General features: G+C 42.6%; 1 protein-coding gene across 1 annotated transcript; it reads left to right on the top strand.

Moving 5' to 3' along the window:
- Positions 1 to 9,813: 9,813 nt before the first annotated feature.
- Positions 9,814 to 10,548, top strand: LOC308074184 (tetraspanin-1-like; the record flags this gene model as incomplete). The annotated part of the gene is made up of 1 exon (XM_080413516.1): positions 9,814 to 10,548. One exon carries the CDS (start codon positions 9,814 to 9,816, stop codon positions 10,546 to 10,548), a length of 735 nt encoding a protein of 244 aa, XP_080269642.1.
- Positions 10,549 to 18,325: the final 7,777 nt, after the last annotated feature.

The raw sequence follows: 18,325 nt of genomic DNA, 5'->3' as shown, positions 1-18,325 counted from the left end.
GAGACAGAGAGAGGCAGAGAGAGAGAGTGAGACAGACAGACAGAGAGACAGAGCAAGCACTAATTGCAAGCACTTCACGAACACACATAATATTTTTGTAAGGTTTCTGGAACTAGTTTCTGTTGAAAATAATAGACCATTGGTAAGATGACACTTTGATACACTTATTTGTTTTAGCTCTTGCTCATTTGATTTTCCTATTTTGCGACGCGTTGAGAGCTTGTAGATCTGCTATTTTCAAACATTTTAGTACTTTTACTTTTGGTACTTAATGTGCATTTTGATACCACGTTTGTACTTTTTGAATTTTGAATTCCGGACTTTTACTTGTAACAGAGTACTTCTACATTGCAGTATTGATACTTTTAATTAAGTAAAACATTTGAGTGCTTTTTCCACCACTGATCTTATGAGCGGTCATGTTCTTTTGAAGGCTGCGGGTTGATTGGGAGGACAACCAGAGCCCAGGTGGAGACAAAGGAAGTGATTTCACACCTCCATTCACACATTGCTCCTTGGGACAATTTATGAATGTTAATGGCTGCATCACAACCTTCAAAGAGATTGTTTTCTCTGTTGTGTGTTTTCAAATTCAATTCAATTATTGAAGGTTTAGTTCGGTCAGTCTAAATAAGCAATATCTTATTTTGTAGCTATACTTACTATCACACGTTGTCCGGAACCGCTGATCCGACCGATTTGCCCATACAGTATATGGGCATGTATGGCCCTCAATATGATGTCATAGATCTCCATATGGACATAAAAGGAACAGATAGACAGACAGACGGTTACAAACAAATGTCGATAATCCCCATACATGGAGAACTCTGATGTCATCAATATCACATCATAGCACTGACGTCATGACTGGCCTGGACTCGAGCTCATGCCTCCTTCAATGCATGAGAGCCAACTGACCTTCTTGTCACCTGACAGCGGGGAGTTTCCCTGGTTGGACGTAGCGTGTGGAAGGAACACATTATTACAACCATAAACGTTTCGACACAATAAGGTCTTCTTCAGAATGAAGGCACTGCAGCCATCCTTTAGAGAGTGTGTGTGTGTGTGTGTGTGTGTGTGTGTGTGTGTGTGTGTGTGTGTGTGTGTGTGTGTGTGTGTGTGTGTCCACTTTATGCCCATATATGGATAATTCCTGACTCTTAAGTACACATTTGAGGTACTTTTACTTTACTGGAGTATTTCCAACTGTCTATACTTTTACTTCTACTCCAGTACATCTCAGAGGCAAATATTGTACTTTTACTCCACTACAATTATTTGAAAACTTTAGTTACTTTGCAGATACAAATTATTACATTATAAAACATACATTAACCACTTCAGCCCTATTTTATACCTAGGCTATTTGAAAATAGCCGATCTAAATCTGCTATTTAAAAAAAAAAATGTACTTTTACTTTTTAACTTTTTTTGACTCTGTCAGTGATTTAAAAAGTACATCCCCATTATTCAGACTTATGCGAACGTATTCCGTGTGCCTAGTACGTATTAATGAATGGAGCGTGACCATTTTCAGATCTTCCTTCCAGTTTTCGTGCATGGTGTCTGGCACTCTTCACAAGGTGAAGCATGGGGAGTCAGCGTTACAACGTGCACCAGTTCCTGTTCCTGTATACACCATCTCTCGATGAATGCTGTGCCCCAAGGGTGTCTTATTCCACCCTCGTATACTGGTCGTATTGTCTTGTACGTCGCTTGGTGGCCCACGTATGCGTGTGCGTCTGTTCTCCCTTGTAGGAAGAATTCCAGAGGCTGCCACTGGTATGTGAATAAGTCGGCTGTTCCCGCTGACGTGGTGGAACGCAATTCTGCCTCTTCCTTCAGCCCTTCAAACATAGGCGTGGCGTCAGATATTCACATATTGTGATTTTTGTTCCTGCCTTCTGTTCCTCATCTGTACACATGTGTAGGCTAACGAGCCAATTACCAATGATGTCAGTGGACCATCCTGTTGCTGGTGTCGTATACTCGCCGTATATTCTTACGACTGAGGCATCATCATTAGCCATTTGTATTACTGTGAGCAAGTCAGGGGAATGTGTCTATGTTTCCAGGTCTCCAGTCAACAATTGTGCTTTCTTCTTCGTCCTCGCTGTGTCCTTGATCTGCCATCTATGGGGACAGAACCATTTGTAAATATTGTGTCTGGGTGGGGGTGCTGTGGCAAGGCTTTGGTCTGTGTTATGGTCTTTGGTCTGTAAATATGCTATTATGGAGTTCTGTGTCAGGCATGCCCAAATATGGAGTCTAAGTCAATGTATGATGTCAGTACTGTGACATCATCATATTGATGACATCTGGGTAGCCATGGTTACTCAGTATATCAGAGTGTGAAACCACAATACATATTTGCAGTGGTGTAAAGTACTGTAACTAAGTACATTTACTCAAGTACTGTACTTAAGTAAAATATTTAGATATCTTAACTTTATTGGAGTATTTCCAGTTTTCAGTACTTTTACTTTTATTCCACTACATCTCAGAGGAAAATATTGTACTTTTACTCCACTACAATTATTTGAAAGCTTTACTTACTAGTTACTTTTTAGACTTTGATTATTATCACAAAACACACAGTAACCACGTCAGCCTATCTATACCTTTCGGCCGTTTGAAAATAGCAGATCTACAAGCTCACAATGCGGCGCATTGTGAGCTTGTAGATCTGCTATTTTCGAAATATTTTTTATACATTTTGAACTTGTGAAATTGGACATTATGCACAATGAGTACTTTTACTTTTGTACTTTAAGTATATTTTGATACCAATACTCTTGCACCTTTACTCTAGGACATTTTCAATTCCAGACTTTCACTTAATATAGTATTTCTACATTGCAGTATTGATACTTTTACTTAAAGGAGAATTCCGGACAAATTAAGTGTTATCTTTCATGTCTCGTTACTTACCTAGCGACGTAAAAAGTGGCGTTCTTTTAACACTTAATTTGTCCGGAATTCTCCTTTAAGTAAGACATGAGTACTTTTTCCACCACTGCATATTTGGCCATGGCTGACACAGCACTCCATATTTGGGCACGGATGACTCATCGCGACATCATCATGACGACAAGAGCAGCAAAAGCAGTGTAATGTTGGACAGACAGGCCCCTCAGAGCGTTGACATTGCGAACAGCACATCAGTTTGAGAAAGCAAGCAGAACCAAGATGGAATGTTTGCAATTCCTCATGATTGTCTGTAGTGCCATTCTCTCGGTGGCAGGTCTCGCCGGCCTGGGTGCAGGCATCTGGATGAAGGTGTCTCCGTCCTCCATCTTGGGTCAAATCGGGGACGTGCAACTGGAGCTGTTCCTGAGCTGCCTGCTGATGGCTGTGGGGCCGGCCCTGGTCCTCATCGGCATCCTGGGCTGCTTTGGAGCGGTCAAAGACAGCAGGTGTCTACGCAGGCTCCTGCTCTTCGTCGCAGCGCTGGTGGCGATCGTGACGCAGGAGGCTGGAGCGACGGTCGTCCTGAGATTCCCCAGGGAGCTGACCAAGCTCCTGGGCCCCAAAGCCGTGCAACTGATTGCGATGAACAATGTTTTGACTTTGTCAGTGGTCGGTGTTGTCGCAGCTCTGGACGCGTTGTCCATGGCTTTCTCCATGACACTCTACTGCATCTCCAAGAGGAGACAACTAACTGGAGTCTAGAAGAATGAGCATCATTGTTTGGAAGCTGGAAGGTATAGCCTACCTAACTGATGGAGGGGTCGGTTGGAACGGGACAGGACAGAACCTTTATTAACAATTATGGTTGAAGTTCAAACATCTAGTAATTCAAAAAAAGAGTAAATCAAATCAAATCAAATCAAAATAAATATAAATAAATATGCACAATATGCTAGTTCTTTCCATGGGAAAGATGACAGATTTGTTGTGCCAGTGAGGTAAGAAACCCTAGGGGGCCTTATACGAGAACCTCACTGTTTACATAACATATATTTACTATCACACGTTGTCCAAAACCGCTGATCCGACAGATTTTCCCATATATGGGCATTTGTCCCTCAATATGATGTCATAGACTGTCCTATATCTCCATATATGGGCATAAAAGGAACGGATAGACAACGTGGTCGGTTACAAACAAATATCGATAATCCGCATATCACCATATATGGAGGACTCTGATGTCATCAATATCACGTCATAGTACTGATGTCATGACTGGCCTTTGGACTCCATATTTTGGCATGCCTGACACGGAACTCCATATATGGGCATAACATTATGCCCATATATGGAGATCTGGTTGTCCAGAACCACCGATCCGACCACAGATCCGACCGACCCTATAGAGTACCCTGATGATTAATATCACGTCATAGTGGCGTCATAGACTGGCCTGGACTCCATTTGACCATGCCTGACACATAACTCCATATATGGGCTTAAAAGAGACACAGGCAGACAGATACAGATATCTCCATATGGGCATAAAAGCCCATGTATGGAGTTCTGCGTCCACATGCCCAAATATGGAGTCTACTGTAGGTCACTGTTTGATGTTAGTATATGACATCAAACAGTCAAAACATCATATTGATGACATCCGGGTTGCCATGGTTACTCATGTCAGAGTGAGTGAGTCATATTGGGCCATGACTGACACAGCACTCCATATTTGGGCACGGATGAGTCATCGTGACATCATCATGATGCCAAGAGCAACTGTACAAAGCAGTGTAATGTTTGACAGACAGGCAGATCATACCCTCAGAGTGTTGATATTGCACTAACACTGTATCAGTTTGAGAAAGAAAGCAGAACCAAGATGGAATGTTTACAAATCCTCATGTATGTCTGTAGTGGCATTCTCTCGGTGGCAGGTTTTGCCGGCCTGGGTGCAGGCATCGGTATGAAGGCGTCTCCGTCCTCCATCTTGGGTCAAATCAAGAACGTGCAACTGGAGCTGTTCCTGAGCTGCCTGCTGATGGCTGCCGGGCCAGCCCTGGTCCTCATCGGCATCTTGGGCTGCTTTGGAGCTGTCAAAGACAGCAGGTGTCTGCGCCTCCTGTTCTTCGTCACAGCGTTGGTGGCGCTCGTGGTGCAGGTGGCCGGGGCGACGGTCGTCCTGGGATTCCCCGGGGAGCTGACCAAGCTCCTGGGCCCCAAAGCGGTGCAACTGATTGCGAAAAACGATGTTTTGACTCTGTCAGTGGTCGGTAGCGTCGCAGCTCTGGAGATGTTGTCCATGGCTTGCTCCATGACACTCTACTGCATCTCCAAGAAGAGACAACTAACTGGCCGGAGTATAGAAGAATGATCATCGTTCTTTGGTAGCTGGAAGGTATAGGCTACCTACCTGACCCTGATTGAGGGACCGGTTGGAACAGGACAACAGTATGTATGTGTATATATATATATACATACATACACACACACACACACACACACACACACACACATACATACATACATACATACATACATACATACATACATACATACATACATACATACATACATACATACATATATTTCCATTGGAAAGATGACAGATAGTTTGTGTGCCGGTGAAGAAACCCTAGGGGGGCTTATACGAGAACCTCACCGTTTACATATAACATACAATTTGAATGTATTAATATTGAAAACAAAAACTAAAAATTAAAAAACAAACAAATAAACAAATGAAAAAAGAAAAACGTCAAACTCTACTTCAAACTCTAGCTTGAGTGGGGTGTCAGTTGGATCAGAGGAAATCCCCATATATGGAGAATATGACATCATAGTAATGACATCGTATGCTGGCTTGGACTCGATATTATATATAGAGCTCCATAAATGGGCAAACAGGGGGCAAAGTCAGATCAATATAGAAATCTCCTTATATGGGCACAAAAGAGGCACAGTCAGACAGATACACAGATCTCCAAATATGGGCATTAAAGGGACACAGACAGACAGGCAGATATAGATGTCTCCATATATGGGCATAAAAGGGACACAGACAGGGCACTACTTTGCGTGTCTTAACACATTGACTGCTTGAGATAAAAACATCGTTTTTCATCCCCATGCATGCCAGTGTTTGAGGTTTGGATATTTGTACAATGTGCAGGAATGTGCATTGGCCAAAAATGTACAAAAATGTACAAAAATGTACAAAAATGTACAAAAATGTACCCCGCCTAACCCTGCACCGTGATTGGCCAATCACAGTCTATTCAGGACTGTGATTGGCCAGTGTCACATGACACATGTGCATAGCCCTATATAAGAAACCATAACTTGAAAAAAACATATTTTGTTTTTTTTTCAAGTTATGGTTTCGTCCATCATAAAGAGTGTTTCAATAAATGTATTTATTTTTTGTACATGATTGGTTGACTCCATTCAGTATTGTGATTAGCTAGCAAGACACCGCCCACTTCACACAGGGTGTGATTTTTTACCTTATATCGACAATCTTTGGAGAGCTGCGGGAGCCGCAGTGTGTACACGGAAATAAACAAAGAGTGTCTAAGGGCGTGAGGGAGGGTCTCCTCTATCCACCGGGGGGAAAAAATAATTTTACCGCGATCGGCCATTTTGTTGCTATAAGCTCTATGCACAGCAGCCAAAATAAATTGGGCCTCTTCTTACTTCCTTCACAGGTGTTACCAATGATACTAATGAAGGCTCTGGGTGTCAGAGGTCAGGGTGCTGATATTGTGCATGTTGGCTCACTGGAAACACTCGTGCTAGACCAGTGGGTCTCAAAGTGTGGTCCAGGGACCCTCATGGTTCCTTGAGGGGGGTTCCAAATGGCCCCTTAACTCTTTGACTGCGGACGACGCGATAACGCGTCAAGTGCTACTTTGTCCAGTTGGCCGTCGACGCGCTCGACGCGCTGGACGCGCGTTCATTGTTTAATCTCTGATTGCGCTATGCTGCTTAATATTCAATGTTATTCTCGAGTTCCACTTACTTCACGGACATCTGCATCCGGTTTCATGGCCTGGATTCCGTTTCCGGTTTTTGATTTTTTTCCCCAGTCATTTTCGTCCAAAATAGGTAAATAAACGGGTTAAATAAACTGCTCCCTAGTGGCGGATTTGTGCTGGGTCTTTACATTATGTCCCCTTAAATTATTTTCATGAGAAAAATTCAAAATATACAAATAAAAAAACACGAAAATTGCTGGCACTGGGGGAGTACTTTATGAAAATACTCTGGCAGTCAAAGAGTTAAAAAGATGTGTAACTCTGAGAGTGTACAAATGGAACCAAATGGACCCGTAAGGGTCCATTTGGTTCCATTTGTACACTCTCAGAGGTATGGGGGTCCTTGAAATTAAAAGGTTTGAGATCCACTGTGCTACACTAAATGCAACAGAGCCTTCATTAGAATCATTGGTAAAACCTGTGAAGGAAGTAAGGAAGAGGCCCAATTCCTTTCCAATATGGCTGCTGTGCATAGAGCCTGTTGCCTGTTGAATAAGGCTCGTTTTTAAAAAAAAGAAGAAATCCGAGCCAAATGTGTTTTTCCTACAAATCCTAACATTGGAGTGGACGGAAGGCTCTACGACTATGTCCTCCCGGTGGGGGCTCCTCACTGGCAAGTGGGTCAATATGATACAACAGCAGTGACAAGACAACACACAGCAATGTGTGTGTGTGTGTGTGTGTGTGTGTGTGTGTGTGTGTGGGGAGGCAAAAACATACAATGCAGGTTTACGCTGCTCCTGTTGATGGTCAGGGTTGCCAGATCTGCTTATTATAATTTCCCCCGAAATATTTTATTTGAAAATAGCCGATCTACAAGCTTGTAGATCTGCTATTTTCAAATAGCTGATGTACGTGTTAAAGTGCTCATGTGGCCCATAGGCGCTTCTTTTGGGCTGGTTTTCCTAGACCTGGTTGCTTGTTTCTCTCACAGAATCTGGCAACACTGTCGATGGTGTTAATAGCAGAGGGGTGGCTGGAGACTGCTCCATATTTACATGAACAGCAACTTAGAATAACCTTCCCCTCTCCATGTTTACCCGGTGTGTGGGTCTGACGTTGATCAGGTGTGTGAACTAACACCTGGATCGCAGTGCGTCCAACATGATAATTAAAATGTACAATTTAGGCATTTAGTAGACGCTCTTAATCCAGAGCGATTTACAGTAAACAAGGACAACACAAGGTAATGCATCAAATGCATAGAAATAGTAATCTAGGATCATAGGTAAACCAAGAACCTATCATCAGTCTAAACAGTATAATAACAACAAAAAATGATAATCTGTACATTGAAACTATACACACTATAGGATGCCAGGTCAACACACATGAACCTGGCATCTGTCTACATAACACGCCATCTAAATTATATTTTAACCTTTGCATAATCCTGCAAGGTCGTCGAGGCTGGGGCAAGTGCTACGGGCTAAAGTGGAGTCTGAAGAGTTGAGTCTTCAGATTACGGCGGAATATTGAGAGTTGAGTCTGCAGTTCTAAATGCAATGGGGAGTTCGTTCCACACCGTTTGGGAGCCAGAAGGGAGAAGAGTCTGGCTACTAATTGGCTACTTCCAGAGGTTCAAAGAACTGAGTGAAACGAACAGCGGTTTCGTTGCATCAGTGGTCCTGGGCAACACAGCTCTGGAGATGTGCACCGTGGTTCTCTCCATGAGCCTCTACGGCAAAATAAGATCAAAGAGAAAAACACAACTGGAGAAAAATTCTTCTTTTGGAAGCATGTAGGTATAGGCCTGTCTAACTGACCCTGGAGGGGTCAGAAGAAGACTTATTTGTTATAAAGAATATTATCATCATGAATTACACGATTAATCTATTTTTATTAAAGTGTAGCCAATATATGCCTTTCATGAATATACTGTATGTACATACAGTATGTATTTCTTGACATTGGAACATATAACGACACGGTGATGGTTGATGCACATTAAATCTGCACGACAGATTGAACTACAGTATAGCACTTCAGAAAAGTGTTCACTGGGATCCCCCGACCCACAGGTTGAGAACCATCGCTATAGAGAACCAGCATACAGTAAATTGCTATTCATGTATTCTTTTCACATTTACATGCAGATTTCATGTCTGACTTTCAGGTGGATGATAGACATGGTATTTCTGGATTGTGACTGTGGGATTAACTCATTTTAGACAGAAACTTAGCGTACAACCTTTTTCTGCCTTCCTCTACAATGTGCATGTGTGCGAAAACTCAGTCTCAGCCAAGACTGGCCTCAGTGTTATATGAGACAGAATAGACGACCAGATGTGAGAAGAGACGATGTAGGACACAATACACTCTGCAGGGTGCAGCCACACTACTTTTTGAAGCTGTGTGTGTGTGTGTGTGCGAGCGCCAACCACTGCCCACTTTATGCTCAGCTATGGTAGAAGTCCTCGGAGACAGAGATTTGGTGAATTATGGTATAGATAGATAGAAGATTATTAGTATAGATGACTTTAAACATTTCAAAATATATCAAAGATCTAGCTTTATGACAGAACAAGATGGTGTCTAACAACATTGTGGCTTCATGAGGCCAGTCTATGACGTCATCCATGTCATATTACTCCATATTTGGGCAAGGTTTTAGCCATCATTAATAACCCTAACATAAAATGTAATTAAATTGCAATGGAGATACTTCCTTGGCCGGGAAGTACTGGTGTCATCATGCTACGCCACAAATGATCTTTATAAGGACACCTGCATCGCCATATCGTCATACGTGGGACTCACATCAAGGGACTCGCCTGGAAGATAAGAAGAGAAAAGAAACACCACTTCAGTAGAAGCGGCACCGAAGATGAGATTCTTAGCATTATTCCTTAAATCCATGATGGTCGCCTTCAGCGGCATCATCTTAGTGGCGGGCGTCGGCGGCCTGGCCGGAGGTGTCTGGATGAGCTTGTCTCCAGACACCATGCTGGACCTCCTCTTCCAAATCGACGGCGCGCCGTTAGAAGAACTCGAGACGTTCCTGAACTCCCTGAACTACCTGCTGGTGGCCGTGGGGGCGCTCCTGGTCATCATGGGTTTCCTGGGCTGTTACGGAGTCATCAGACAATGCAGGAGGATGTTGCTCCTGCACTTTGTCATCGCGTTGATCCTGTTCTTGGCGCAGATGGCCGGAGCGATGGCAGTCTTTGGATTCATGGACCAGCTGGCCACCAAAGCAGTGGATGACATCAAGAAAGACTACGGGGACAAGTCGGGTCTTCTCACGCAGCTCTGGAAGGTGACCATGGACACGATGGGTTGCTGTGGAGTCCGCAACTACAAAGACTTCATCGGTTCTCCGCAGTACACCGAAACGGAAACCTTCCCGCCTCAGTGTTGCCCGAGTGAGCCTGACGTCAGTCAAGTCTACTGCGATTCACACCAGGTTCACAATGCATCCAGCACCATCAGCGGCTGCTTCCCGAAGTTCAGAGAGCTGATTTCAGAGAACCAACGTCTGATGGCATTGGTATTCCTGGGCGTCATGTATGTGGAGATGAGTACCATGGTTCTCTCCATGATCCTCTACTGCAAGATGAGAAGGAGGAGAATAGTCCTACCAGGGGAAGCGTAGCACAACCCAGCTTACTGTGTGTCAGGGGCCCCCCAGGGGCCACGCTCCGATCAGCACCAAACTTATGGCACGAACACTGTTCAGGGATCTGCAATGTTCTGTAGCCTCCAGAAGGAGGCAGGCCTTTACCACCTGTGAGTGAGTGTAAGTGACTCTTGGTTATTGACCAATTCTCCCTTTTCTTTGTAGTTTAAGTACAGGCCACAAATCAGCTGGCCGGTGACCGCGAGCTACAGTATGTTTGTTTTATTGTTTTCAAATATCTTTTTATAATGTGTTTATTCTCTTTTTTTTACCTGGGCCCTATTTTTTAGATAATCTGGACCTCATACGAGGAGTGCGTTGAAAATTATTGGAACTGGTAAGTTTGTTTGCTTCCTTCCGTGTGTTCCACTTTCCAGGGGGGGACATCCGGTAATTCAAACAATGCCTTTTGTTTCCCGAATACAGGCTTATATTCTTTTATTTTGTCTGAAAACGTGATTTCTCCGGGGATAACTGGGAGATGTGTTGCTGGGTTCTGAACTGAGGAGTTTGTTCATTGTTGAGCCCTTTTTCTCAACAGTACCACTGTTTCCAAACTCATGTCAGAATGTTCACTTTGAGCATATGAGGAATTAGCATTTGAATAGATGGCCGTCCCTAGTAGTTATCTGAGCCAGAGAGCCATCCTGCAACATGTAGGAATACAGAATGCATCAAGCAGAGAGAGAAGACTGCCATGTTGTGGTTGTTGTGTTTGTTGTGTAGCGTCGTGGACTCATTTCGTATATTTTGTTTATTACAAAGACCAGAAAGAACGATGGTTCATTTTGCACATTTGTTTCTAAAACGTGCCAACGACTTGAAGAGCAACAGTGCGAGGCCATACTTGCTCCCATGGGATGTCAGAGTGATAGATTGTGATGGACAAATAAAAAAATATTCTTGTATTATTTTATTTTATTTGTCTATCACGATCTATCACTCTTAAGGACATGTATTTGGAACTCAAAGGCATAGTTTGAATTACCGGCTTGTCCCCCCAGCTGAAAATTCCGATAATTGTGCACCCACCCATACGAAATCCCCCTTCAATGTTTTATGTTCAAACCTTTTATCTCCATATTTTGATTTTTTGTGTTTTTTTGGCCCTACTTGATCATACTACAGCGTCACTCAAAAGCATCAAATGTAGCAGATCTGCAAGCACAAAACGTGGCGCAAGGCGACACATTTTGAGCTTGTCGATCTGCTACTTTTGCTTTTTTTGAATTTGAATCCCAAAAAGTAACAGTTTTGGACATAGTGAGGTTTCCCGCCCAACAGAGACAATTTAGAGCACTGCCTGGAACGGCCTTTTTGTTGAAATGTGCCATACGAATGAACTTGCCTTGCATTGCCTTGGCTGATGTAGTACATAGACTTATTGTGATAAGTAGAGTGTGGTGCTACAGTAGTTAACCGTTTTGAACATTATATTCTTGCTTATTTGTTTGTTTGTGTTGTCAAACCATCTTCTCCTCTATGGCCGGTTCAGGCGGCTAACCCACTAGCTGTACATGAGCTCACCGTGGTGTTGGCACTGTTCCACTGTTCGGAGTGCTGTGAGTAACTAAGGCATTTGGCCCTATTTAACCCATTCAAACCTAGCCTGGGATCCAGCCTGCTTCGCTACGTTGGGCGGACTTTATTTTCTCTCTTCGCTTCTCAGTCTGGAAAGCCTCCCATTGGGAGGTTTTGCAGAACTACACTGGAACTACATATGTTACGTTGGGCAACGTCGTTGCTGATTGGATGTTGTTCAAACGAATGACGAATCACAACGATCACACTGTTTTTTTGGTCCCGCCCCGCACCACAGACCAATCAGAAGCCCCAGGTTCGATTCGAACCTTTTTGCATGTCCCGCCTCCCTTGGAGATGGGAGGCTTTCCAGACTGAGAAGCGAAGAGAGAAAAAAAAGTCTGCCGAACGTAGCGAAGCAGGCTGGATACCAGGCTAATTCAAACCGGGAATGCATCTCTTGTCATTTTCGATGGGCCATTCAAAAATAGCAGATACACTATGAGCTTGTAGATCTGCCATTTTTTAAAAATCTTAAAGATTTGTGCAAATCTTTGAATGTCTATTTTTTTAAAGCGAACATTTGTAACTCAAATCTTTGCTTCTGGAGGTCCTTGGAACAAAACATTTTACAAATGTTCGCGTATATTCAAAGATTTGAAAAAAAATCCAGATTTTTCAAAAATAGCAGATCTACAAGCTCATAGCACGGCACTCGGTGCCGCGCTATGAGCTTGTAGATCTGCTACTTTTGAATAGCCTAAATAAATCTAAAACGACAGAGTAGCCTTTCCGGATTGAATGGGTTAGGTTCAGCAGTGATCTGTGTTGCTCTGTATTGGCTTTGATGCCAAGTGTTGAACTGCTAAAAGTGTGTGATTCGGTGTTGGCTTTGGATGCCAAGTGTTGATTGCCGTGTTAAAGTGTGTGATTGACCCATATATTCCCCACTCTAAGCCTGCGGCCAACAGTCGTGGAGCGCAGCTAGCCAGCAGGCCAGCTGGGTCCTCGGTGTTAGGGGGGACGTGTTCAAATGTTGTGTATGACACTGATTGTCTACTTCTTATTCTTCTTTCGTCTAAATCCTATCAGGGTGCGCCACGGTGGATCATCGGTTTCCATCTGTATCTGTTTTCTGCGTCTTCCTCTCTGTTTTCTGAGTATTCCTCGCTGTTTTCTGCGTATTCCTCTCTGTTTTCTGTGTCTTCCTGCCACCTGCATGTCGTCTCACACCGCATCTATAGAAACCTCCTCTTCGGCCTTCCTCTTCTCACCTGGCAGTTCCAATTTCAGCATTCTTCTCCCAATGTACCCTTCATCTCTCCTCTGCACATGTCCAAACCATCTCAACGTCGCCTCTTTTGTCCCCAAACCTTCTAACCTGGGCTGATTTCTGATCATGTCCTTCCTTGTCACACCTAAGTGAGAATCGTAGCGTCCTACATTCTGTGTGTGTGTGTGCGCCCTGCAATTGGGACGGGTAAAGACAGGGGCCTCTATACATAGATATCACATTGGTAGAATTATTGTTATACACACTAAGGGGTGATTGCTGTGCACTTGTGTATATATATGGCCATTGGGTAGAGTAGTTGGGTAAGCAGGCTTTTTCTCTTGCTTTTTTCTCCGATCTCACAGCGAGTCTGCGTTGTGAGCTTGTAGATCTGCTATTTTGCAAAAAATGTTTAAACATTTTAAAATCAATAAAAAGGAACATCCACTAATATGCTGCACTACAAGTACATTTCAACCTCTGCTGCAAGACTTGATTATCCCATTCAATCCGGGAACGCATCTGTGTCATTTTAAGATTCCTTCAAAAATAGCAGATCTACAAGCTCATAGCGCGGCACGAGTGCCCCGCTATGAGCTTGTAGATCTGCTATTTATGTTTTTTTTATCGTGAAAATGTGTGCAAATCTTTGATAATATATATCATCTTTTTTACTCAAATCTTTGCTTCTGGGGGTCCCTGGAACCAAATATTCTGAGATGGGGGGGGGGGGGTCTCATACATATCATTTTGGGGGTCCTTGACATGAAAAAAGTTTGAGAAGCACTGATATTGTAGCAACATAAGTTTTTTTTTTTTTTTTTTTTAAGTTGTAGAATCCCCCAGAAGCAAAGATTCGAGTAAAAAATGTAGATGTTAAAAAACATATAAGATTTGTACACATTTTCACGCTATTTTTTCAAAAATAGCAGATCCACAAGCTCATAGTGCGGCACTCGGTGCCGCGCTATGAGCTTGTATATCTGCTATTTTTGAATAGCCCAAATAAATCTCAAAATGACACACGGATGCGTTTCCCGGTCGTAACGGCTTAAAATACTCTCTCTCCTCTGACAAGTGTTTTCCTACATACTGCAGGCCTCCATTGCACTTGACAGCCAGACATAATAAAGTGGATAAAAGACAATGAGCTAACAGACAGTAAGGCTGTTTTTAAGTGTCTGGGAATTGTTTGGGACTCTCAGATACGCTTTGACAAACACATAAAAAAGATTGGTAGAAGCATTACCAGAGCCAAGCTTCAAACCTTTAGGCAAGTCACACTCTGCTTACTATTTACTATGGATTTTGTTTTCTCTCTCTCTCTCTCTCTCTCTCTCTCTCTCTCTCTCTCTCTCTCTCTCTCTCTCTCTCTCTCTCTCTCTCTCTCTCTCTCTCTCTCTCTCTCTCACTCTCTGTGTCTCTCTCTCACTTTTCATCCTGCCTTCAATAGCCTCCTGGCGTCTGTCTGCCTTCAAACCTACAAACATGCTTTTATCATAAAGTTCTGGACTTTTCATCATTCGTCTGGGTGTCGGGCAGAGACCTCGTATCTCCTAGATTCAAATTTTGCAATGCAACGCATTGTGAGCTTGTAGATCTGCTATTTTCAAAATATTTGAATACATTTTATACATGAGAACAACTTGTGAAATGGGACATTCTGCATAATGAGTACTTTCTACTTTTGTAAGTTAATATTTTGATACCAATACTTTTGTACTTTTACTCAAGTAAATTTTGAATTCTGAACGCACCTGTGTCACTTTAGATTTATTTGGCTATTTTTGAAAAATATATTTTTTTTTTCTTTTTTTTTCAAAAAATGTATTAATGGGTGTTAAGTAAAGAATTTGAGTACTTTTTCCACCACTGATGGAGGATGGAGATGTAAAGTAGTGGTGAGCTAGTCAGATGGAGGATGGAGATGTAAAGTAGTGGTGAGCTAGTCAGATGGAGGATGGAGATGACTGGAGACGCTGTTGGAGGGCGACCTAGAGAGAGAATAAAAAGGAGAGTGGAATTGGGGACACCAATTTTGTCTACAATTTGACATGCTGACCCTAATCACCTGGTTTCATGTCCCAACATTTGTCCCCAAAATTGGCCTATTTCAGGAACACACACACACACACACACACACACACACACACACACACACACACACACACACACACACACACACACACACACACCGAGGAGAGGCAAGACTTTTTCTTCAAATATATCAAGGCTCATAGGGCTATCAATTACCTTATAGTGAATACGGTATTCTGTTGATTACTTATTTTGATTAATCAAATCATCAATTCGAATCAACGCATCGCGACAGCCTATAGATCAGCTATTTCAGAAAATCGATTATTTTATTAAAATGGATAATTTTTTAATAATTGTTTGAATTGATCAGTTCAATTAACTGTTGTACCCATTCTCATGTTCAATCAATGTCTCAGAGTCATCCCAGGTGGCCGATTCAAACACACTTACCTGCAGTGGTGTAAAGTAACTATGTACAGTACATCAGTACAATTTTGAGGTATTTTTTACTTTACTGGATTATCTCATCGGCTATTTGAAACTAGCCGATCTACAAGCTCACACCGTGGCGCATCGTGACGTGTTGTGAGCTTGTGGATCTGCTATTTTCAAACATTTTAGTACTTTTACTTTTGTTAATTTAAGTACATTTTGATAGCAATACTTTCGTACTTTTAATCAAGTCGATTTTTTATTCCGGACTTTTATTTTAAACTGAGTATTTCTACATTGCAGTATTGATACGTTTACTTAAGTAAAATATCCGAGGACTTTTTCCACCACTGCTTACCTGTCTAGATTAGAAAATGAACATTTATTGCCACTTATTATTTTGTCTATTTAAAATGACAGGGGAAAAAAGCTCAAGAGGGAAATAAACATTGACAGATTGTGCAGGTATAGTTAAACCCCAGAGGGCTTGTGAATAATTTAACAACTCAAATGATGAGAGAGAACTAAATGAAAAAAGAAACAAAATCGCTGAGGAGGAAATACAGTCAAACAAACAGGAAAGGCATGAATAAAACACAAGAGAAAGACGACTTAAAATGATGACCGTTGGATGTGAACGACTCTGAGTGCGTCGTGTTCATGCGTAATGCAGGGCGGTAAGGCAGTGGTTCTCAAACTTTTTCATGTCAAGGACCCCCCAAATTGACACTTATAAGCCCACGGACCCCCATTTGATAAGATATACCAGGGACCCCCATAAGAGAAAATGTTTATGGCTCTAGCAGTCAATTCTCAACCATTTTAATTTCAAGGACCCCCAGTTTGACATGCAAACATGCATACGGAACCCCATGTAATGGCATTTCTATCTCTGGGACCCCAATGTATGTTGTAAAATCTATGTTAATTTAACTCTGAGAGTGTCTCAGGTTCCCTGGGGGAACCAATGCTCCAGGCAATAGGGAGTTGGGACCATGTACACGGGTAACTGTACACACCAGATGGCAACTGCATTGCAAAGGGACACCCCCCCCCCCCCCCCCCCCGGGACCCCCAGTGGTCCTTGAGGGAGTTCCAGGGGGTCCCCAGCTAAATAATGGATAGTTAGGAACCAAAAGGACCCTTATGGGTCTGTAACTCTGAGAGTGTACAAATGGAACTTTCAGAGTTAAATCTACAAGCTCACAGAGCTTGTAGATCGGCTATTTTCATATGGCCTGTGTATAAAATAGGGCTAAAGTGGTTGATTTATATCTGCAAAGTAACTAGTAACTAAAGTTTTCAAATAATTGTCCTGGAGTACACGTACAATATTTGCCTTGAGATGTAGTGCGGAGTAAAAGTATTGAAAATTGGAAAAAGTTAAGTAAAAGTTAAAATACCGCAAAATTGTACTTGCACTTTAGTAACCTCGCGTCAGCAGGCTTTCCACCTCGGAGGAAATAAGACCGGACCAGAAAACCGAAAATGGTATTGGATCCCAGGCTAGCGCTTCAGGGTTGAGGTTGGGGTTAGAGTTAGAGCTAGGATAATATAGGTATTGAATTTAAATCAATGCAATGTCCTCAAAAGTGTGTGCGTGTGTGTGTGTGTGTGTGTGCGCGTGTGTGCGTGCGTGCCTCCTGATGATGCTAATTTTGGAGCCTGCCCCGTCCCAGCGAGGACCTCAGTGTCATTGTCACCAACATCCAGCCTCTCAGCACACATTTTAATGAACTTCTCGCTTGTTTTCATTTCAGACGTGGCCTGTTTTCAATCTCAAGGGTGCCTTATATTAGAAAGCTCTCTCCCTCGTGTGTGTACTTGCATTACTATATTTGTGAGGGCTGACTAGAAATGGTTGTTTTTATGGTGAAAATGTATCTTAGAGTTAGTCTTACCAATTAGGACAAATCATTTGGTTTAATAGAGTGACGATTGGGCATTTACAGTTTATTTATACGGGTTGGAATTATATAGGCCTACCTCATTAATTTTGACCTATACCTGCTGAAAATAGCTGATCTACAAGTAGAGTAAAGGTCATTACACACCAGCGATTATGCGAATATACGCAAAATTCGGACTCGTTCCGAATAATTAAAAGACGCTTTTTCGCTTCGCTTTTTCGCTCCATGGAAGCTTGCATTGACTTTATAAGTTTTTTTAAAAAAACATATTATTCGCATGAAAAATTCGCCCCTGGTGTGTAAGCGGCCTAAGTCTTGTAGATCGGCTATTTTCAGCTTTAGATGTAGGCCTATGGTTACAAATGGCAAAAAATGGCATTCATAAAAGCCGCATCCTACAAATGTTCTCACAAGTGTAGTAATGCAAACGTTGTGTGCGTTCGTTCATGCGTGCGTGTGTGCGTGACTGCGTGCGTGCATAAATGCTTGCGTGTGTGTGGGTGCGTGCGTGCATGGACGTGCACGTGCGCGCCTGTCACAGTGAGAAGCCTGTGTCTTTGTTGTTGACTTGCTGCCT

This window comes from Gymnoscopelus braueri (assembly GCF_963280865.1).
Source record: "Gymnoscopelus braueri genome assembly, chromosome: 19".
Classification (NCBI taxonomy): Eukaryota; Metazoa; Chordata; class Actinopteri; order Myctophiformes; family Myctophidae; genus Gymnoscopelus; species Gymnoscopelus braueri.
This window is presented reverse-complemented; position numbering and strand designations above follow the sequence as displayed.